This window comes from Phocoena sinus, chromosome 20 (genome assembly GCF_008692025.1).
Source record: "Phocoena sinus isolate mPhoSin1 chromosome 20, mPhoSin1.pri, whole genome shotgun sequence".
Taxonomy (NCBI): domain Eukaryota; kingdom Metazoa; phylum Chordata; class Mammalia; order Artiodactyla; family Phocoenidae; genus Phocoena; species Phocoena sinus.
This window is the reverse complement of record NC_045782.1, coordinates 10,071,585-10,095,685: the sequence shown is the minus strand read 5'-3', so window position 1 is coordinate 10,095,685 and position 24,101 is coordinate 10,071,585. Positions and strand designations below refer to the sequence as shown.

General features: G+C 41.7%; 2 protein-coding genes across 5 annotated transcripts in view; one reads left to right on the top strand and one right to left on the bottom strand.

The window, feature by feature from the left end:
* MIS12 (MIS12 kinetochore complex component) overlaps positions 1-7,219 on the bottom strand; it is a 51,903-nt gene extending 44,684 nt beyond the window's left edge. The window contains exons 1-2 of one of the 3 annotated variants that reach the window (XM_032615260.1): positions 7,000-7,219; positions 1,266-3,318 (exon numbers count right to left, since the gene is read on the bottom strand). In XM_032615260.1, the coding sequence (XP_032471151.1) occupies positions 2,658-3,278 (621 nt within the window). In that variant the 5' untranslated portion in view covers positions 3,279-3,318; positions 7,000-7,219 and the 3' untranslated portion in view covers positions 1,266-2,657. Of the gene's footprint in view, positions 1-1,265; positions 3,319-3,461; positions 3,545-6,999 lie in introns of those variants that run through there. The other 2 variants (XM_032615261.1, XM_032615263.1) reach the window with 2 other exon arrangements.
* A 1-nt stretch (position 7,220) lies between these two features.
* On the top strand, positions 7,221-19,055 carry DERL2 (derlin 2). 2 transcript variants are annotated; one of them, XM_032615258.1, is made up of 7 exons: positions 7,221-7,590; positions 8,457-8,522; positions 10,893-10,966; positions 12,324-12,417; positions 13,356-13,551; positions 13,818-13,908; positions 18,550-19,055. In XM_032615258.1, exons 1-7 carry the CDS (start codon positions 7,498-7,500, stop codon positions 18,653-18,655), a joined length of 720 nt encoding a protein of 239 aa, XP_032471149.1. In that variant the 5' UTR covers positions 7,221-7,497; the 3' UTR covers positions 18,656-19,055. The 2 variants fall into 2 exon arrangements, with proteins under 2 accessions (XP_032471149.1, XP_032471150.1); XM_032615259.1 differs by having other exon boundaries at positions 7,485-7,590; positions 8,460-8,522.
* Positions 19,056-24,101: the final 5,046 nt, after the last annotated feature.

Here is a 24,101-nt window from a genome sequence, read left to right as displayed (position 1 = left end):
TGGGTAACCAAGTATTTGTTATCCTGATTTATTTCTGAAGTTTTGAGGGAGGAATTTAATTATTAGAGGACAATGGGGCCAAGTATATTAATTTATTCCTGCAGAGACACTACTATGACAAATAGTCACAGTATTAATATCCAACAAGTATTAAGCACTTACTCAACATGTAATGGACTCAAGTTCTAAATATTATGTATTTCACCCTTCTACCCAAGTCAGGTCCATATTTTAACCGTATCCAAACAAACCATATTATTGCATATATAATGAGGCCAAGCAGATCTCAGCTGTTGTTTCCTTAATAAGCAGCCTAGGGGGCTTCCTTGGTGGCGCAGCGGTTAAGAATCCACCTGCCAATGCCGGGGACACGAGTTCGAGCCCTGCTCCGGGAGGATCCCACATGCCGCAGAGCAACGAAGCCCGTATGCCACAACTACTGAGCCCGCGTGCCACAACTACTGAAGCCCACATGCCTAGAGCCCGTGCTCCGCAACAAGAGAAGCCACCGCAATGAGAATCCCGCGCACTGCAACAAAGAGTAGCCCCCGCTCGCCGCAACTAGAGAAAGCCGGCGTGCAGCAATGAAGACCCAATGCAGCCAAAAATAAATAAATTAAATAAATAAATTTAAAAAAATAAATAAGCAGCCTACATCATTATGAATACCTTAATTTCTAATTTCACTAGGTATGTTAGTTTCCTGCAGCTACTGTAACAAACTTAGTGACTTAAAACAGCAGCAATGTATTCTCTCACAGTTTTGGAAGCCAGAAATTTAAAAGAAGGGGGTCAGCAGGGCCACACTCCCTCTGGAGGCTCTAGGGAAGAACCTGTTCTTTGCCTCTTCCAGCTTACAGTGGCTCTTGGCATTCCTTGACTTGTGGCTGCATCACTCCAATCTCCCTCTGTGGTCACAAGGCCTGCTCCTTTTCTGTCTCAAATCTCCCTCTATAAAGTCACCTGTCATTGGATTTAGGGCCCAACCAGATAAATCAGGATGACTTCCGACTTCCTTATCTCCAGATCCTTAACATAATTTTACCTGTAAAACCATTTTTCCAAATAAGGCACAATCACAGATTCCAGGAATCAGGACATGGACATACCTTTTGGGGGATTACCATTCAACCCACTACACTAGGAGATTTTAAATAAGCTCCAAATGCAAAAATAAAAAATAAAAATAAATGATCATTTGGGTAAAAAGTCATACTGAAGGACGCATACCATGACATTATATACAGCAGAAAATCACAAATCAATGCTTTAAAAACATATATATTTAAGGTACAGGATTGGAAAAAAGGACTCTTTGATAATAAACATATTCCAGGTAAACACAGGCTTCCTAAACTGATGAATATTTAATTGCAAATATTAACACCCTAAGTTACACTTCTATATAAAGGAGAAACTCCAAATCCTGTTCTTTAGGAAGACGTGGAAGGCAAGTAATACCTTAAGAGCAACTATTGCTATCTCTCCCCTTTCCTTGGGTGATCTAACATTTTACATGGATTAGTTACAAAAGGAAATATTAGATTCCATTGAATTTAAGCACAAGACACAGCTAAAATTTATCACTGAGAGTACTAAATACTTGATGCTTATGAGTGTGAATAAATAATTAAATATTAGGTACAAGGCAGATTCCAAAACTAACTGAAGCATGAAAAAAAGGTATAAATACCTAATAGTCAGTTAATATAAATTTTGCTGTTGGATATGTTCCAAGCTTCCTTTTCTATGTCAGTGAAATCTGCTTCCTTTTTGTCCAATGTCTTCCATTGCTGGGCTCCAAGACAGTAAACTCTTTAACTTCACCAAGGCCTTGGTCATGGAAAGGATTTATTTTAGAAACAAAATAACTTCTTTCTTCTTTCTAAAGGTCATAGCTGTTTTTTCTGCTACTTGCTTCCTTCAACGAGTTATTAAAGTCCCCGTGTGAGAAAAGTTACTGGGCAAGAACAAGCAGTCTGTGTTGGCTGTTCCACAGTGCAGTGGCTGGTTAATAAAGAAGATGTCCGGGCTTCCCTGGTGGCGCAGTGGTTGAGAGTCCGCCTGCCGATGCAGCGGACACAGGTTCGTGCCCCGGTCCGGGAAGATCCCACATGCCACGGAGCGGCTGGGCCCGTGAGCCATGGCCGCTGAGCCTGCGCGTCCGGAGCCTGTGCTCCGCAACGGGAGAGGCCACAGCTGTGAGAGGCCCACGTACCACAAAAAATAATAATAATAATAAAAAAAATAAAGAAGATGTCCACTTAACCTTTTTCTCATTTGGTCTCATCCAAAGAGTAAGGCAAAAGGATCAAGGTTACAGAGGACTGATGACCAAGGTACAACTTTTACAAATATCTTTAAATGGCCAGGGAAAGCTTTACTTCTTCAGTCATGTCCCCAAATGAGTCGTTATTGAACCAAGAATCCCTTGCCACCCATTGGAGGCTGCTAAGCACAGATGCTTCAAAGATTAGTTCAAGGTAGTGCATAGATGCTTCAGGAGAGTGGACCAAAAAAGAGGAGGCCGTGGAATACAGGAAAGAGTGAACAAAGAAGACGCCCCCAAAGTACACAGTTCACTAGGATCAGAATGGTCATTGATATAAACCCCTTATCATTCCACATTCTGACAAACTCCTTTTATTATTTAGACATTAAGATATTTTCAGTCTTTTGCCTTCCTTTTCCACATTGTCTCTAATATTGTGTAGTTTTCTGGAGTTCTGGACCAGGAACAGCAAGCTCTCCCTAAAATCACTAGTCCCGTGGTCTCTGCCAACATTTTCAAGCTCATCAAACAAAGACAATGTCTGTTTGAGTTTGGCCTGAACAATTTTTTGCTCTTCTAATTCTGCAAGAAGGGCATGCTTAGTGCATAATTCAGTCTTATACTTCTCCTGTAACTGTTCAATTTCTTTTTGGAGAAGCTGGAATTCTTCCTCACTATAAGGATGCGTCTCCTGAGGTTTATCTTCCGGAAGCAAGACATTTGGGGGAATACGCAAAATCAACTGTAAAAACAGCTGCTCCATTTTGCCAAAAAGGTTATCAAAACGTCCTTTCATGAAGCAAAGAAACTTTTCCGTGCACTTACGAATCTGGACTGGGCTAATCGCACAGTCTGGGATGCCATCCAGCTTCTTCAGAATAACCTGTTCAACAGCCTGCATCACTTCAAATAGGTAGTCTTGAAATGCAATGTAGATCCTAAGCATGCAAGTTTGCGGTGTGAAGCCAAAGAACTGGGCCTCATAGGTCATCGGATCAACAGACATCTTGGCTTATTTTGCTTTGTTAATTTTGAATGTGAAAAATCTGCAAATGTAATAAGAAAAAATTTCATTTGTGTTCAAAAAAATCATCTGATGAAAGTAACAAGTGACATTACAGATAGCAAAGCAAACAAAAACAAAACAAAGAAGCAGACAAAAAAATAGGAAGTTTATGTTCCTTGATACCTGATGCTACTTCCAGCCTCACTCATCCGCAGCAGGATACAAACGCCGCCTCGCTGAGGCTCTTTCATCAGCCTGTAACCTCCCTCTTCCTCCTCATTGTCCATTTCCCTCACCTCTCAGTTACTGAGGCTTCTGGCCTATGGATCAGCCTTCGGAATTCTATCATCCCAGACAACTTTCAAGTTTACATGGATGATCTTACCAATGCCCTAGAGACTCAGTTTCTTGAGTTTCGATGATCTTCGTCTCCACTCTTTTAGCCACATGGCGATTGGTATTTGTAACTTCTTTCCCCAGCTGCTCCTACTTTTTGACCACAACCTCATATGCTGGTCTTCCAACACTCATTCGCATATTTATATTATACCTTAATCGTCAAGACTTTCAGCCCTCTGATCTTCTTTTTCTAGCTCTCAGTCTCTCCCACCTCACTTCTTCCTCTCTCCATTTTAAGCTCCATGATCCATCACTTCAACGGCTCCCTTGCCAAGGTCCTCAACTCCCCTGTCCTTCCAACCTTGCCGTCTGAAAAATATCCCATTAGAAGCTGAGCAAGCCTGATGTTTTCTCAAGGGTCTGGGAGACATTCCTTTTAAATGTAAACATCTAGGAAAATAGCACTCTTATCTCCCTGTCACTGTGGGTGTTTAACCTAGGGACCTTTTTCTGAGCTGTAACCATATACTTGTCATAGAAATAAAAGTATTGATAGCTTCATTATTCCTGCAAAGTAATTAGCTAAAAAAAATGGCTACCTCGATTACCAGGTGAATTTAGGATGAACCTTATGAAATAATTTGAAGCAAGTGGTGCAGTCAAATCTTTTTATGGGACAAGATGCTGTTAATCTTGAGAACTTATGTAATGGCTAAAAACAGAATGGTTGTAATGGTTTAGCTGTATAAAATAGGGTAGAATTTCTTTCTGTCTTTGTCGTCTCATTCACAGATTACCTATAATGCATTGTAATCCAGATATGCTTATTCAGTAACTGCTTTCTCTTCTATGTCTTGTGGAGAGGATTCTGTGGATTAACAGGATTTTAATTTCAACACTACCCTATGCCTTCAGGATCAATTTCAAACTCTTTCATATGGCTTACAAGGACCTTCATCAACTGACCATTACTAACCACTCTGTCCTCCTTTTTAAGGACCTCACATATGCATAACTGAAGTGATAATACTTCCTATTTCATAGCACTCTATATTTGGTCCATGCTAGGTCCTCTCTTATTTATTTTCTTTCATCGCCCACAGGAACCTACTCCAGTGTTTTAATGTATGCCTTTTCAGTTCATCTTTAATTTTAATTCATCTTTAACAGGTTTTAGACATACAGTTGACCTTTGAACAACATGGGTTTGAACTGCCCAGGTCCAGTTATATGTGGATATTTTTCAGTAGTAAATACTAAAGTACTACATAACCCACAGTTGCTTGAAACTGTGAATGTAGAACTGCATATATGGAGAGCCAACTCTAAATTACACAAGGATTTTTGACTGCTGGGTGGATTGGCACCCCTAATCCCCACGTTGTTCAAGGGTCAACTGTATAGTCTTGAAAAATACAGTTTTCTTTATGTGTGGTTTGCTTTACATTATGTTTGCAATCACTTCATGTTATTACACTTCATTGTTATTTTACTTCATTGGTTCTTTTTTTATTTTTGGTTGCACTGGGTCTTCACTGCTGCGTGTGTGGCTTTCTCTAGTTGCAGCGAGCAGGGGCTACCCTTCGTTGACGTGCACAGGTTTCTCACTGAAGTGGCTTCTCTTGTTGTGGAGCTCGGGCTCTAGGCGTGTGGGCTTCAGTAGTTGTGGCTCATAGGCTCTAGAGTGCAGGCTCAGTAGTTGTGGCACATGGGCTTAGCTGCTCTGCGGCATGTGGGATCTTCCCAGACCAGGGATTGAACCTGTGTCCCTTGCATTGGCAGGTGGATTCTTAACCACTGTGCCTCCAGGGAAGCCCCACTTCATTGGTTCTAACTGAAGTATTCCATTAATTTTACCATATGCATATACCATACTTCATGTGTCCACTGTCCATAGTTGCTGGGCCACAGAGTTTACTCATAGATAATTTCACTAAATACCACTAAAATGTTCTCCAGAACACTAGGGGTGGGAGTACAACTAGGCTGGTTTACCCTCCCATTTGCAGTATATGAGAATTTCTTTCTCATGTCTTTGCCTTCACTTGATATTACTCAAAATTCTTATTTTTGCCAATCTTGTAAAATTGTTTTACAGTGTTGCTTTTTGAAAACCAAAACCATCTAACCCCCACACAGGCTGGACACAGAGGACTGCAACTATCGACAGTCTCCTTGCCTCCCCAAACAGCTTACTGTTTACACTAGCATGACTCTACTATTCTAGGAGACCTGAGTAATATTTTCATTGTCCAAACGGCTTGATTGTTCATTATGAGCCCCCGGAAAGACTGATCAACTCTGAAATGCTAAGCACCAACAATCTGTACAGCAAGATTCTCTGAAACCCTTGCCTCAGCTGTTTCTACCAATGCTGGACTGCTTTTCATGAGTTCTACCCAATCCTAATCAAGCCTCCAAATTGAAAAATCCACCTTAAACCAAATTTGCGATTCTCAAACAACTCCAATCTTGCCTGTCATCCCTACAAGACATTGCCAAAGCTCTGTCAAGGTGTTTTGCTTACCAGGGTAGGCAAAACATTCAGCACTGATTTATCAATAGGCTGTGAGGGTGATGTTTGGGGTGCAGGTAAAAATATTTTCATGTGCGTTTCTCCAACTGCCAGTAAAGTTGAGCACCACTTGAGACGTATTAACTCTTAAGGTTTCTCCTTCTGTAAATTACCCATTCATATCCTTTTTAAAAACCATTCTCTCCAGCCTTTTACTTAATTCCTTCCTTATATACTACCAGACGAGGCCACTCCCTGTTCCAACAACCTTTAGTGCTTCCTTATAACCCACCGAATAAAGTATAATATTCTTAACTTTGCCTGCCATGATCTGACTACTCTTTGTTCCAACCAAACCAAGCTATGGCCTTTCCCTGTGATGTCTTTCCCTCAAGAGAAGATGCCGGGCCAAATATCTTCCAAGGGTCAGTTTAAATACACTTCCCTGGGGACCCACCCCCTCCTCTGAATTCCCATCAGGACTTCTCTTCTGGCACTGGCCAAGTCCTACTTTAGGATATTATTATCACGGGCCTATCTTCTCCGCAAGCCTTAGATTTCCTGAGGGCAGGATGAGTACGGTTTCTATAGATATTTACAGGTGAAACGCGGGAGGTGCCCAGGACACCTCAGCGAATAGAGCAGCTAGAGCTCCAGAAACAACGGAGTAGGAACCACTTCCGGCCTGAGGACTGGCTCCCGGCAGGCCCCGCGCCCCCGCTGCATGCCGGAACCTTAAGGGTGGAGGTTCGCGGCCCACCGGAGACTTTGCTCCATCGGGCCGATGCAGGGCCCGGCGATGAGGCCTCAGCCAGTGCCACCCCTTCTCGCTCCTCTTCAGAGAAAATGCAGCCCCGTGGCACTTACCCAAGCGACCATGAGAGTGACGAATTCGACCAAACACCGGCTTCCCGCCACCTTCTTTAAACCACCGCCTGCTGCCAGAGATAGGCGGCACCACTAACTCCCTCAAATTCCGACCGCTAGCTGCCTTAGAGCGAGGGCAAGATGCTACCGCGCTCCTGATTGGCTGGCTGTCCGGGGGCAACCTATATTGCTGACGGAAAGGGGGCGAGCGAGATAGCTAGCTGTGGCCTGCGGGGATTGGCGGAAGGAAGCGGTACTCACCCTCTTTCCCGTGACGTAGCTGGGTGGAGAAGCGAGGCTGGGCCGCCGCGGAGACACAACTCGTGATTGGCGAGTGTGCTTTCATTCGGGCTCTAGCGATTGGTGGCTGACCAACTGAGCAGCGCTGATTGGGCAGCAGGGTAAAGGGGAGGGCCCCGCCCTGATCCCGCCCCGCCGCTGGGACAGACTGGCGGAAGGGGAAGTGGGGGGGGTGGGGGGCCGGCGGCGGCGGGGAAGATGGCGTACCAGAGCCTCCGGTTGGAGTACCTGCAGATCCCACCGGTCAGCCGCGCCTACACCACCGCCTGCGTCCTCACCACCGCTGCTGTGGTGAGCAGCTACAGCGCCAGCTTCTCATTATCCGTGCTGGATATAACCGGGTCCTCAGGAAACTGGGGTTTGGGCCTCCGGGAAGCTCAGAGGGGTTGGTCTCAAGGGTGGGTGGAGGCGTACAGGGTTCACTTTGGGGTTCGGAGTGGCCTCGTGAGTGCTTACCCGGTGACCCTAGAAGGGAGTGCTGCTCCAAGAGGGCTGGGGGATCAGGACTGAGGGTCAGTTTTTGAGAAATAAAGGCAGGATCTGTACCAAGTCAGGGCTTGGGTGGGAGCCGCCCACCCAGGAAACGTGTCAGAACTCCTGCGGTGGCCAGATGATAATGTGGTGACTAGTGGAAGAAGGGTCCGCTTACTGGAGAAACGTAGATATTGAGGATAGAAAGCTGGAAGTTGTCGAGCGGAAAAGTCTTGAAATACAGAGAGTCTGTAATAGAGGTTGGCTGGAAGCACCCAGCCTTCACGGTGGCAGGGTATTGAGTCTTGGTTCTTTTGAGTGAATTCTGTTGCTTCACACAGTTGTTTCAGGTGGTGCCCATGTGTTGGACAGATTCGTAGCAGCTGCTCTTACTTGCCCTGTATCTAAGATATCACCACCTGCCTTCCATACCTTCACGTTACCCTTAACTATTGAAACATCAAGCAGACTTTTACTTTGTGTTAGGTATTGGGGAATACAAAGAATTGTATCAATTCTACACAATTCTTTACCATCCTTTTCCTCCAGCCTAAGAAGAAAGCCTTAAATGATTCAGACTAAGTGACTGAGAGTGGGAAATTGCTGGCCCTATTAATCTTTTGTTGTAAATGATGATATTTTGTTTCTTGATTGACTTGCTTGAAGAAATTCTTTTTCTATTTCAGCAGTTGGAATTGATCACACCTTTTCAGTTGTACTTCAATCCCGAATTAATCTTTAAACACTTTCAAGTAAGTGGTCCATCACAACCGCCATTAATGCCTCAGTTTTTAAACTTGGTTTTCTTACATTTTAGTAGCTAATCCTGTCATATACTGTCTCAAAGAATTCAGTGGGAATACTTGATTATAAGGCGTATGGAGTTGGCGGGGGCAGGGTACAAAGCAGTGATGCTTGCAGCCTGGAACTTTTAAGAGATTCTCAAGCTCCTCATCATGTACCAAATCAGAATCACCAAGTGTAGGAATTAAGAATCTGTATTTTATTTTTAAAGTTCCCTGCACGGTTTTGATTTGATGTGTCCAGTTCCTGTATTTAGGAATCACTGGTTCAAAGTTAATGTTACAGATTGAGAGGAGACTGATCAGCTGGCTGTCCAGGGAGAGTCTCACAGGATGCCCTTATTTTGTGCACTCACCACCATGTACCACACCTACCACCTTGGTGTTACTGTTATGGTCCTGTTCAGAAACTCAGTTCAGTTAGTGTTCTGATCCATCTTCCAGGGATCACATCATCCTAACAGAACTCCAGAAGACTGACATCGAAGACAACATGTCAGTGTATTAGATTACAGTGAGAGCTGGTCCTTTCCAGTAATTTGAGTGCTAAAAGAGAGATGTGTTTTCCTGTTCTAGAATGATCATATAGGTATAGTTGGAGTAAGAGAGAGACCCCAAAACCAGTAATTCTGTCTCTACACCTGCTGTTGCCTTTGTCCCAGATGTGTTTCATTCACTGTATACCCACTGAACTCCAGCTTGTCTTTCCAGATGCAGCTTTTGTGTAGCCTTCTCAGATTCATCCTCCCTTGTGTCCTTAGAGTATCTGTAAATACTTTTTTTATATCTCTCATCTCATACTTGCACTTATTTACATGCTTGTCTCCTCACTAGGTTGAGGACTCTAAAATCCTGGATGTAGTTAGTATGTAGTAAACAATCCTGAATTGTTTCAACTTTAATAGTTACAAATTCTTGGGGCTTCCCTGGTGGCGCAGTGGTTGAGAGTCTGCCTGCCGATGCAGGGGACACGGGTTCGTGCACCGGTCCGGGAAGATCCCACATGCCGCGGAGCGGCTGGGCCCGTGAGCCATGGCCACTGAGCCTGCACGTCCGGAGCCTGTGCTCCACAACAGGAGAGGCCACAACAGTGAGAGGCCCGCGTACCAAAAAAAAAAAAAAGTTACCAATTCTTAAGAATTAAATGATGCATAAAGCAGACCTGTGGCCCTTATAACTGCATTCTTCCTCCTCTACTCACTTGGCCTTCGCTGGGAGCTATAGCTCCATCCAAACAAATGAGATTTGATTTTGCCTGGGGTTAAACTCTTGTTTTTTTGTTTTTGGGGGAGATTTTTTGGCCACCCATGTGGCATGCGGGATCTTAGTTCCCCAACTAGGGAATCAAACCCGCATCCTCTACAGTAGAAGCATGGAGTCTTAACCACTGGACCACCAAGGAAGCCCCTGAGGTTAAACGCTTGACACCAGTATCTGCAGTTGGAATTAGGATTTCTACGTTTGAGTTCAGTCTCCCTATACAAGCTGTGTGTCCTTGGGCAGGCCATTTTAAAATCATCCAGGTCTCTTACTTTCCTCCTATGTGAAATGGGGATGGTAGTGCCAACCTGCTCATCTCACAGGATAATTAAGATCACATGAGAGAACAGAATATTTTAAAACACTTTAAATGTTAAGTGTTCTGTCATTGTGAGTAGTTGTTTTTATTGCAGGTGTGGATGGTTTGGGTGGGTAAGAGTATATCAGGGTTTGAAAATGAGTGTCTGTGTATCTACCAATTAGATACACAGATACACATTAGATACAATTAGACTCTAATTGTTAAAGTATTAGGTCTTTACTTACAGGGAGTTGGCTCTTTGTTCAGACTAGAACTTGAGTATTTGCTTTAGAATTACTCTTCACTCTGGATGTTTCTGACAACTGATATGGAAACATTTCTTAGCAATTGATATTAGATCCAGCAATTTTCCTTTCATATCTTGAGACTATTCATTAGATTGTGATACTACATATATGAAAGCACTATTCTGCAAATTAACCTAGTCTTTCCATCAAACTTTTCCCATAATTTGCCTGACCATATAGTATGGGTTTAAAAAAAAAAAAAGAATCACAATTTAAAGTTTTCTGTCCTACTATCCTTAGAAATTTCCTGGGGCAAGTGACATCTTTCACTGAAGCAGCACAAAAATTCAGTGTCAGATCGTGTACCTCCCTTTTGAGTTCAGACATAGTATCACCTATTCATGGCCTTCCAACCCTTGTAGTCATAGGATATCTCCTTCGTCTTAATATAAAAATGTTTTCGTATATTTTACTTAATCTATCTTTCTCTTGATTTTTTTCTTTTAACAGATATGGAGGCTAATCACCAATTTCTTATTTTTTGGGCCAGTTGGATTCAATTTTTTATTTAACATGATTTTTCTGTATCCTTTACTAAGTGGGGTTAGCATAAAAACTTTAGGTTTACTTAGGAAATACAATATTGTTTGAAACTATTAATCCTGTTATTTTTGTTACCATCTTAGCTGTAACTTCTGGCTACCGGTTCAGTGCAGTGATACACAGAATAGTTGGTCAGTTAGTAATGTTTTGAGGGTGTTTATAGGTCACTGTTTATTCGAATGGGAGGTATTTAACCGTAAAATGTTTACGTTTTTGCCCATAAGCCACTTACAGATCTGATCAAAGGAGAGCAGAAGTGATTTAATTGAGGCGTACTTACAAAATAACACTGACGGGCCCCAAGTGATAAAACACAACCTGGGAGTGGGTTCACGGGAGATGGAGAACTTGAGATCTCCTTGGATCTTGGTTGCTGGTTCCACTGGTTGGAAAGACAGTGCCGTGTCTCCTGGGCTCGCCATGTTCCAGTTTGTTGAAAGAGAGGAAGAGTTGTGCTCTGATCAGATGGTAGTTGGGGCCATTGAGCAGGGCATTTCTCCTGCACCCCGACCCTCTGGATTAAGAGGGGAGTTACAGCTCAGCTCATCTGCAGTAGACAAAGGGCCTTTTAGGGGTGACAGGATTCCTGCCCTAGGATGGATCCCTGTGTCTTCTGTATGGTGTATCATTCTGGTAAGTTTCTAATAATTAAATTTTTTCATTGTAATGCCTCCTTATTGACTGAGGTATAGCAATGCTTAACTCCCTGGCCTGAAAAAGCAGATTTTTCCATGAAGCTTCTTGATGGGGATTTCCTCCAAATTAGGTTGTGAAAAAGCAAGGATGGTGTAGATTATGGTGTGGCTGAACATGGGAAAGACAGTACAAATTTGAAAAGGTGTAGTTGGTGACGGGAAGCATGTTTATGTGGTGTCTGGCTTAGTTCCCCAATCAGGAACAGTTTTTGTAAAACATGGAGCCGGTCTTCTCTTCACCTTGCCTAAAATGCCTGGTAAAAGAGAGGCAACCATACTACCACTCATAAATATTCTTATAGGAACAAAGGCTGACTTCTTACACATAAAGTGGAGTCCAAGTGTACTTAAGTGGTACATTAAATTTTACTTTCTTGGGCTTCCCTGGTGGCGCAGTGGTTGAGAGTCCGCCTGCCGATGCAGGGGACGCGGGTTCGTGCCCCGGTCCGGGAAGATCCCACATGCCACGGAGCGGCTGGGCCCGTGAGCCATGGCCGCTGAGCCTGTGCATCCGGAGCCTGTGCTCCACAACGGGAGAGGCCAAAACAGTGAGAGGCCCGCGTACCGCAAAAAAAATTAAAAAAAAAAAAATTTACTTTCTTCATATTTGTGTGCTTAACATTTTCTTAACTTGGAACTTAAGATATCGTTACTGTCGAATGCTAGAAGAAGGCTCTTTCCGAGGTCGGACAGCAGACTTTGTATTTATGTTCCTTTTTGGTGGATTCTTAATGACTGTATCCTTCGACAAATAGAACAAATACAGGAAAATATTAAAGAACTCCCTCTCTCTTCCTAAAGCTTTTCATCTGTCTCCCAAAATTCACTAGATACTCGGAATGAACAGATAAAAGTAGACCCCCCAGATATTAGCTTCAGGCTCCTATTTATTTTACAGCGTACTTTATGTGGCAGCTTTTCTAAGCCTAGAGGTTGGACAGGATGCTTTTCTACTGTGAGCAAGTCAGAGGAACTGTTAACCCAGGTGGGTTACTATTAAGTATCTTAGATGTATTCTTGTTGATGGGTGTACTTTACTTTTAAGCTAAGTTGGTAAGACGTTTCTTTGGTCAACATCAAAACTTTTTTTAAAATTTTTATTGGAGTGTATTTGCTTTACAATGTTGTTAGTTTCTGCTGTACAGCAAAGTGAATCAGCTATACGTATACATATAGCCCCTCTTTTTTGGATTTCCTTCCCATTTTTTAGGTCACCACAGAGCATTGAGTAGAGTGCCCTTTGCTATACAATAGTTTCTTATTAGTTAAATAAATTACTTTTTTGAAAAAAGAATTGTCAACTGAGTACCGGACTTGAATGTAGCCCTGTCTGACAAGATGGTTTTGCTCCAGCTGGCTTGATTCATGTTTGTAAAGGTCCTCATGGTGATCACTGACCAAGGAATTAACACATACTCCAAAGAGGCAAGAACTTTATGAAAGCAGAATATTAATTTGAATTAGCAACACTTCAGATGATGTCACCTAAGCAGGTTTTTGCCTGATGGCTCTGGGTAATTATTTTCAGACTTCTTTTTTTTTTTTTTTTCCTAAAGATGTAACTACTGCTCGCCTTTCCTAATTCAAATGTGTGTTAGAACACAATCCTTAGTTCCCTTGCCCAGTCTTCCCTATTATACTTAATGTTGCTGTTTTCCTTAATGCCAACCGCTAGCTTTTTGGTTTGTTTGTGAGCTTAGTTTTCTTGGGCCAGGCCTTTACAATAATGCTTGTCTACGTGTGGAGCCGAAGGAACCCGTATGTCCGCATGAACTTCTTCGGCCTTCTCAATTTCCAGGCCCCCTTTCTACCCTGGGTGCTCATGGGCTTTTCCTTGTTGTTGGGGAACTCAATCATTGTGGACCTCTTGGGTAAGATTCTTAGCACTACTTTTTCTGTTATTTTACTTGCAAACTTATTTTGTCACCATTTTTCATGTTAATCCTGCCTGGCCTTCATATACAGCTCTTATAGGATTATCTGATAGTTATATGCTCAAAGACTACAATATTAGTTTTCAAGATGTTAATAAGTATATTGACATTTCTTCCTAAAGAGAAGAAATTTTTGTTGGTAGAGCCTCCTGCCATCAAATTTCTAATCCTCTCCCTCATCCTTTATTTCTGGTTGACTCTAGGTATTGCAGTTGGACACATATATTTTTTCTTGGAAGATGTATTTCCCAATCAACCTGGTGGAATAAGAATTTTGAAAACACCATCTATTCTGTGAGTATTTAACACCAGGTTACACGTTCCTTGCAGATAAACCGGGCCTCCCAGCACGCATCGTTCAGGCCAGTAAATATTTGGAGATTGAGCAATCTGGCTGCCGTTGAGGAGCAGTTGGATTGGGTAGGAACAGACCATGCCAGAGTTGTGGCAGGAGGCTCAAGGTGTCCTGAGGGTGATGTGGTAATTGCTGTCCCAGCTGACCACCAGCACTTCCTGTCCCAGGGAGGAGCCTGTTGGTTTCATGAAGGATGCTGTCTGAGTTTCGGGAGGTGAAGTAGCGAAATGGGCAAAACTGACTAGAGGGAGGTTTCTAAAGGTGGAATGTCTGGTCTTCCAAACAGGTGATAGAGATAAGCAGTGAAGTAGAGTGGAAATAGCTTTGGGCTGGAAACCAGGTACAGGCTGTTTGTTCTGCCAACCAGCCATGTGATTTTAAGCAAGTCCCTTCTGCTTTTTCACATCTCAGTTTCCTGAGGGTAGAGCTTTGATTTATAGGACCTCCTTCTATGCCAGAATTTTGTGTCCTTGGGACGTACTTCATTAAAAAGGGTTCACTTGAGGAATAAAATGTGAGTTTTTATTATTAAATGTTGATTGTAGAATAAGCAAAATCAAGAAAGTAAAATCCTGCATAATCCCACCATTTAGATATAACAGTGGCTACCACTGTTAACTTTTTAATATGTATTCATGAGCCTTTTACTGTCTGTGTACTCTTTAAAAAATGCTATTTCATAAGCTTCTTTCTAATGTAATATATCATAATCATTTTTCCATCATAAATGTCCGACAGAACTGTAACAGCTGCATGATACCCCCGATACGAATGGAGCACGATTTACGAGTCTCTTAGGGATGGACACTGACATCCTTCTTGCTCTTCCTTCCATGATTGGAGTGGTGAACATTCCTGTAGCTACACATCCATATAGCATGTGTAGCAGCACATCCTTTGCACACATCCATGATTATTTTCAAAGGATAAATTCCTACAAGTAGAATAGCTGTTCAGTTTATTGCCAAACGGCCATGCAGAATGGATATTCAGGTTTACATTTCCACCAGCAACCTGTAAGTGTCCATTTCCCCACATCTTCATCAAATGTGGGAGAGCCCCATGACCCCCTTTAATGTGCACTTTCTGTAAACAAGGACAGTCTTTTACATAGTCAAAATCTGGAAATAAACATTAATTCTCAGACCCAATTCCACTTTTGGCAGTTGTCCTCAGAATATTCTTTATAGCAGAAGAATGCAGTTCAGATTCAGGTGTTTCACTTCGTTACCATGTCTCTTTAGTCTCCTTCAGTGTGGAGCAGTTCCTCAGCCTTACCTTGTCTTTCGTGACATTGATGTTTTTGAAGATTATAACCCCATTTTGTAGAATGTCTCTCAATTTGGGTTTGTCTGATGTTCCCTCACATTTAGGTTCAGGTTTTGCATCTGTGGCAGGAATATCAGAGAAGTGATACTGCGTTCTTCTGATTGCAGCCTATTGGCACAGGATTTCAATTGGTTGAATTTGCCAAAGTGGTGGTAATCACTTTGATTACTTGGTTAAGGTATCTGCAGGACTTCTCCACTACCAAAGTTACTTTTTTTCCCCTTTGTAATTAAGTGTTTTGTGGGGAGGTACTTTGAGACTACGTAAACATCCTTTTTCTTATCAAATTTCAATTCATTTATATCTGCAAGAATCCATGGTTTCATGTTTTATTCATGGATTATAATCCCTTATTATTGTTGTTTATTTTGATGCTTATATTGTCCCAGATTTGGCCAAGGGGAACCTCCTTAAACTGGCTTTGAAGTACTTTTCAACGTGCTCCCATCTTTTTTTTTTTTAAAAAAACAATTTATTACTTTCTGGCCTAGCAAGATATCCCAGGCTCATCTTGTGCTCTTCTTGACCCAGTTGTAGAATCAGCTATTTCTTTAAGAAGCCCTAGTTCCTTTTTAGTAGAGAATGGTATTTAGAAGCCAAGGTCTGGGCGGCAGATGTGCTTATTGCTTTTGGAGTATTACTACTCCCAAGTCCTCTCAGTGAACAGAGCAAGGCAATTATATACATATGCATATGAGTGTATATACATGTATGTTTTCAGATCTGTGTGTTTTTTAAACATGGGTTTATGCGGATACTCGCAGTTCTGGTACAACTCCACGTGATTCGTTCATTTTTTTTTCCTTTCTATATTTTTCCTCCAATATTTTATTATGAAAATTTCCAAACTTACAGAAAAGTGGAAAAAATTATACAGTCACATTTACCTACCACATAGATTCTACAATTAACAGTTTACTATTCTTGCTTTTTGTACATCTATCTGTCCCTCCATCCATCTTTCCATTCCAGTATACTTAATTCTCTAAATATTTTAGAATGTATATCACTAACTAGAATTCTTTTTTTAAATTAATTAATTAATTTATTTATTTAGTTGCACCAGGTCTTAGTTGCAGCAGGCGGGCTCCTTAGTTGTGGCATGTGAACTCTTAGTTGCAGCGTGCATGTGGGATCTAGTTCCCTGACCAAGGATCAAACCCGGGCTGCTTGCATTGGGAGTGTGGAGTCTTAACCACTGTGCCACCAGGGAAGTCCCTAACTAGAGTTCTTTGTTTATATGCAACAAAATACACAAATCGCAAGGGTTTCGACTAATGGGTTTTCATAAACGCACATACCTATGTAACCCAAACTCCTATCAAGAGAAAATTACCATTACCCAGAAAGTTCTCTCAAGCCCCTTTCCTGTCAACCCTGCCCCCTTCCCCCAAGAAACAATCACTATGCTGATTTTGTTGCTCCACAGATTAGTTTTGCATGTTCTACAGCTTCATGAGTGGAATCATATAGTATGTATATACTCCTTTGTATAAGGGCTCTTTCATTCAACATAATGTTTTTGAAACTCACATTGTTTTTCTTGTAACAGTAATTTGTTCCCTTTTTTGCTGAGTAGTTGTCTATTTTATGACAATCCACCCCTTTCCATATTTCCCCATTCTCACTGACAGTGAGAAACCCGATTCCTGTTATCATTAATGTTTTTACTTATTTAATTAATACCCCCATATGTAGCCAGTCTCTCATCACTGTGTCCCCCTGTTCCATATGGATGCCTTGCTCACCCTGCTCTACCTCACACTCCCTATGTCAGGCTGCCCTCTTATGGGGGTGCCCTCCTTACCCTACTCAGGCTCTTGGCACCCTGCAGCAGGCCAGCTCCATGTGTGCATGCGTCAGTTGGGCTCTTGATTCCCTATGCAAGGCTGCTCCCCTAACCCCCACCCTGCTCTGGGCCACCATGGCTCCACCCCTCCCCACCCCCATCCCCCCCCGCATGGACACCTGCTTTGTTCTGCCCTACCTAATGTTTGGGAAGTAGATGGGGGGGGCCCTCAGTTTTTAACATGCTTTCCTTTAATTCTTGTGAGAGCAAACATTTTCATGTTTTTTAACCATTTGGATTTCCTTTTTGAATTGCTTGTTCCGCTCTTTATTTTTCTTTTAGTGCCTGTTTATTGTTAATTTGTAAGAATTAAAGGAGCTCGTATTGAAATATAGACGCTTTTTCTGACCCCAGTATAAAACAGGAGTTTTCAGATAATCTAATTTCATCAGCTGTGGGCAAGTACAATAAAAAACATGAATGCAAATAGAGGATGCTTCTTTAATGGTTAATTCTTTAAGGAAATTTTGAATGACCATATCGTAGTATTTTAAAAGTCTTTTGGACGTTTGCTATCCCTTCTTATGCTCCGTGTGATTTTTCTTGGAATAACTTGTTAGTTTTTTTTTAAAGTTTAATTACAATAAAGTATACATAAAATTTGTCATCTTATACATTTTGAGTGTACTGTTCAGTCGCATTAAGTACATTCACGTTGTGCTTCTATCAACACCTTCCATCCATAGAACTCTTCATATTACAAAAGTGAAACTCTGTATCCATTAAACATTAACTCCCCATTCCTTCTTTCCCCCGAGTCCTTGACAACCACCATTCTACTTTCTATCTCCATGAATTTGACAACTCTAGGTATCTCATATAATTGGAAACGTACAGTACTTGTCCTTTTCTGACTGGCTGATTTCACTTAGCACAGTGTCTTCAAGGTTCATCCATGTTGTAGCATGTGTCAGAATTTCCTTTCTTTTTAAGACTGAATAATATTCCATTGTATGTATATACCATTTTGTTTGTCTATTCATCTATCAGTGGATATTGGGTGATACCTTGGTTGTGGGGAGACATTCATGATCGATTTAGGGAAAGGTTACAAAACAGAAGTAGTGTCTAACTTTTGTAAAATTACATATATAAAAGTTCTGGAGGAATATTGAAAGTGTCATTACCTCTGGTGACTTAGGATGTTTTGCTCGTATATATTTCCTGTTTTCGCTACAATTACACGTATTGCTTTTGTAGTAAAAATTAGTAAAGGAGGTAAAAGTTAATGTAAATGTGAAATAATTATGAATCCCTTCAAAATATGGTAACTGTTTCACTGGTAGGCAGACGTACTGCTTGTCCATTGGTGGAAACCTCATGGGATCTTTTTGATCTTGGAGTAGTATTGAGGACGTAAGATGACTCTGGGACTAAATTATATCTGTTGGCTGTCTTTTAGGAAGGCTATTTTTGATACACCAGATGAAGATCCAAATTACAATCCACTACCTGAAGAGCGGCCAGGAGGCTTTGCCTGGGGTGAGGGCCAGCGACTCGGTGGCTAAAGTGGCAGTGCCAATAACGAGACCCGGCTGGGAAGGACTCAGTGACATACCCATTGGGATTCTTTTATCCATTGTGTTGCAAAAGTATGGACACTTTTGACAGCTTGACAAGATTTTGACTCCAGAAGCACTTTATGAAATGACACACTGATTAATCCAGAAGACATTTCCAGCAGTTTGCCAGTGGTTCCTCACTACACTGGTACTGAAAGTGTAATCTCTTGGAGCCAAACAACTGGAGAAAGAAATACCCTGCTGCCTCTAAGGAGCAAGTACCTGAGTACTTGAGTTCTGTGGTGACGGGCAGAGTTCTTCCTCTTCCTCCTCCTCTTTGATAGACGAGGCCATGGTGTAAGTGGAAGTTTCAGAGAGGACAAAATAAAACTGAATTCCATCTCGCTCTCTCTCTCTCACTGAATTAAAGCTTTTGTGTGTGATCTTTTAAATTATCACCATGTCTTCTAGCTCTCCTGCATAGGTCTGCACTCAGAGCAGTTTACGTGCCCGCTCTTCCTGTGTCTTCATGGCTTTCGACTGGATTTCATTTCAAGATTGGAAATACGTGGCTGAGACACCATGGCTGTGTACACAACTCACTAACCCAGAATGCCAGCTCCAGTGGGAAGATTTGTTTCTGTTGTCCAGATAGTTTGTTCTCCGTTTGGGTTTTACAAAACTTCAAGTTGTCAGACAGCGTGGTGGAGAAAAAGGGCAGGGTGGATCAAGTAGCAGCAGGAACTCTGTTGTAGGAGAGTCAGGTAGGCGTGAAGCTAACGTACCGTCTCATTTATTTACTCTGCATTTCTCTGCTCGGAAATATCCAGGGAAAGGCAGGTTATGGCCACATTTTTAGAAAACAACAGAAAGATCTTCTTTACACCTGGGAGACAGGTTAGAATGTTGACTCTAACTTGAGATGAGCGGGTACCAGTTAGGCAGGGATACATTTCTCCTGGGTCTTTGGCTGGCGAACATTTATCATTTGCTTCATGAAAAGCCAAGAAGCTTTCAGAGACAAGTACCTGGTTTACCTTCCCAACCAGGTAGAAACCAGACAGGTCCACAGAAGTTGGCACTTAAAGCCAGTGGTTCAATAAGGACTTACCCGATATGTTCGCTTCCTGGGGGCTCAGCAGGTTTACTATCGCACTGCCTAAGTAATGCAGAGAACTGGGAGAAATAGAATGAATACCCCCAGGAAAGAGATTAATTCAAATCATTCTAATAAATGGCATGCAGGCCCAGGAACATTTCCCAAATAGTTCCAGCTTGGCTAAGTGGTTGCTTTCTAGAGTGTGAGATGTCCCTCAGAAGGATGAACATGAGGTTTTGATTAAACATAATAAACATCTTAAATGGGAATTTGAAGATCATTTGCGAAGTGAAAAGTATTTTAATATCTTTAAATGGAATATACATAAGTAATGGAATTTAATATAAGTACTTTACATGCTGCTAGTCAGTAACTTTGATTGTCGCAATTTTATGGAACGTGGGTTAATGGGACTGCTTTTTTTCCTAAGTGGCTTTAAAAAAATCTTTAAATGCCAATCTTAGAATGTATAGTCCTTATGGGATTCTTAAATTTTGTCTTGTCTTTGTTAAAGAAAGCTTTTAATTAGAAGGTTGGTTTTGTTTTGTTCTTCATTGTTTTGGAGCTAGAAATAGGTTTCTCTAGTTAAATTTGTTCTCCCTTAGTTAACTTTGAGTTATCCAATTCATGGAATATCTGTGGTGAAATTTTAATCCTAAAATCTATTCACTGAGTGTTCATTTAAGTAAGGAATGTCTAAACATACTGATGACTGGGTAAAACAAGAAACATTTTGAGTTTATAGCCTGAACGCAGTCAGTTGTGGGATTTTGGTCTCTCCGATTTTATGGGATGAGAATTCCTAGTGGCAGGATGCCATGCTGTGCTACTACACTGTGTCCTATGCAGTTGGCATTCCAAGCACTGACCTCTTAATTTGAGTGGCCAGTCCCACTACCACCATCCCTGGCCTGGTGTTGCACATCCGGATACTTTGGCTCACCTGGACGTAAGGAAAAGTCCTCACTTCTTCCCCAGCTTACCTCTCAATCTTGGTTCTTCCAGAACACACTTCTTTTTCTTAATGCAAGTCAACTGAAAAGCGAGATTTGGTACATGGAATCTTGTGACCAATTTACCTGACATACATAGAATTTAAAAGATTCCTGAATTCCACCAGTAATACTGAAAAGCACACCTAAGGCATAGCTTTTTTGCTGTAGAAATACAGTATATGTTCATTAAAAAAAAAAAAAATGGACGTGCAAATTGCATCTCCATAGGAGATACACTTCATACATTTTGCTGTTTCTTTCCACTATGGATTTCTCTTTGTTTCTCTCTTCCACTTGTTCTTTCTCTGTGTCACCGTAGTATGTCCTAGTATCTTTCATACCTCTTGTGTAGTCTCTAAGCAGAGAGCACCCAAGTCCTGGATTCTTGGTAATGAAACCCTCACTCTCTGGGGCCTATGAAATTAGGAAATATTGGCGCTATTGGCTTGTTGGGTAAAGGGCTTCCTAGAATTGTCATCTGTCCTTCATAGCCTGTGTTTTCCTTTGACAGGTAAGTGCCATCTGTGTTGCTAGTCATGATACTGCCATTGTTTTCAGTGTTCTGTAGGCTGTCCCCTAAGCTACTTATATATTTTACAAGTTTGCATTAAATTTGTTGAACTTTGTATAATCAAGTCACTTCTCTGCTCAGAAATGCACAGTAACTTCTTAGTAAGCCACCATATCAAATGCATACTTTGTCTTCCTCTGAACATTACTCCCACTTCTACCTAACAGGGACCTCAACTTAATTCTCTTCAGTTCTTCAAGGCCTTGCCCCATTCCTGGCTCCTCAAGCTACCTTGACTCTAGGGCCTATTTCATTGCCTGTGTTCTTTGAATCCCTATGACACTTTGTACAACATACTCTTACACCAAATTATTATATTGTTCTTAGCGGGTACATGTAAATTAGTCTTGTCTCCTTCATGAGAATGTAAAAGCTCCTTAAGAGCAGGAACCATGTCTTAAATTTTTGTATCCACCACAGTGCCTAGCATAGTGCTTGGCACATGGGTGCTGAATAAATACTTTGTTTATTGATCAGCAAACTATTATCTGGTATTTTTAATTATAGAGGGATTAATGTATGTGCATGCAAGCTTGTACCTAGTTGCTGAAGCTTATGACTGTCTCAAAGTGGGATGGAGCAAAACAACATGATCAACGGCAGGGGTTTGGTGGTCCAACCAGCCAGCCAACAACAATGACCACCAGCTGGTATGGTCATGGTAAGAACAGATAGTTAAATCCATGGACTATTGCAGAGCAGTTAAGAATGAGATGTGTCTGACAATTCACCTTTTAGAAGAAGAGCCCAGATATTTCTTGAATAGCTATTAGCTTATGACCATCTGCATATGAAAGCCACTTAACCACAAGAGACTCCTTTTGGAGGGACAGCAGATTTCAGACTAATATGAAGGATTGGGGGGAGGGGGCAATGTGTGTAACACTGCTTAATGCCAATACAGGATTTTATTTTTCAACTCTGTTCCACTTAGCTTTGAAGCTGCAGAATAGTTGGGTCATTAGGCCAGAGATTATGAATGAATTACCTATGCATGTGGTTACTTTTGCCTGCACCATGGTTTTTGTGGGGGTTTTTGGTTTTTGAGCCAGTGTTTTAAACTGACAGATTTCCAATGAAAATCTTCATTTGGGGCTCTTCTTGAAAAAACAAAAAACTGGAAGATCTGGCAGTACCAGGCCTGCATGGCACCTGCTGCCGAGAGATAACTAGTGGCTGTTTCTAGAGACAGGGCACTTGCTCTATCAAGAGATTATTTCACTCATTTGTATTACCTACCTGGTACTCTTGTAATCATTTGGAGCATATGTCCCCTCCAATAGGTTACTCTGGAAAGCACACTGGGAAGAAGGACTGAGGTCTGTCTTTTACATACTCAGAATCCATAATTTGAGAGCTAACAGATTTTGCTATGGTCTGAATGTCTGTGTCCCCCCAAAATTCATGCTGAAATCCCAATGCCTGATGTGATGGTATTTAGGAAGTGACGCCTTTGGGAGGTGCTTAAGTCATGAAGTGGAAGCCTCATGAATGGGATTAATGCCTTATAAAATAGCTCCAGAGAGATTCCTAGCCCCTTCCATCACGTGAGGATGCAGCAAGAAGGCAGCAGCTATGAACCAGGAAGAGGGCCCTCACCAGAAAGTAACCATGCTGGCACCTCCAGAACTGCAAGCAATAACTTTCTGTTGTTGATAAACCACTCAGTCTGTGGTATCATAGCAGCCTGAAAAGACTAAGACAGTTGTTTCCATTTAATTTTGGGTTGACTTTCTAAATTAATACTTAGAAGGAAGTAGAATTTTGTCAGTTATTCTTAAATACGTATCTGCTATTAGTTCAACATGCACATTTTCAGTAAACCCTGGTCTCTATACTACCAGCAACTGGAGAAAAATTACCTCTGACCTGGAGGAAAGGGGAAGGAGGATTTTTAATAGGTTCATAAATAGGGCAAGTCTCATGGAAATGAACTTCAGAAGATGCCTGATGTCCTTCACATGGGTTGAAGCTTATGATGAATTCTCTGGAAATCACTTTTCCTGTATGCAGAGCAAACAGCTGCTTGCTGGTCTTTCTGTGGCGAATTAGCAAATTCTCTAAGAGCTTTGAATTTAGGAGGGGAAGGAGGAACTAATCATATCCGACTTTCCTGCTGGAGTTCTGAATCTTTTCATTGATTGGCGTGTGTATGATGGGGCTGGGAGCCCCGTAAAGAACTTGAGAGTCTGGCACGAATATTTTGGGAAAGGAAGGATAAAAGACAATTTTAGTTCCATCAGACTCCCTCTTTCCCTGCTTGTATTACAGGAGCAGACCATGTCCTTTGGGATAGCAACTTTCTGAGGAGAATGTATGATTGTCATAGACTATATATCTTTCTTTTTCTGTGACACAAGATGATCACCAGTATCCTTCTCAACATTCATATTTTGTGACATCTGAATGACTCATCTCAGAGGCTCAGTTTCTTCATCTGTAAATTGGGGATGATATCAGTATCTACTATATAACATCAGTTATTTGGAGGATTAAATAACCAATATTTGTGTGCACCTCATTAATTTTACAAAATTAAATACTTTCCTTGAAGAGCGACTATTATTGTGGCAGAGGAAGGGAAACGCGTGTTTACTGGAAGGAAATACTGTTAGCAGGACAAGAAAACCATGGTTGTTATCCAAAGTTAAGGACCCACGGAACCGTACACCCAGTCCTTCACTGTTGTCGCTCCGGACCTTTTTCCGGTTGTACCTCGGACCCTGCTCTCCCCGCCCTCGGGAAATGAAAGCCTGCTCACGCTGCCAGTGCATGCTGGGAGTTGGA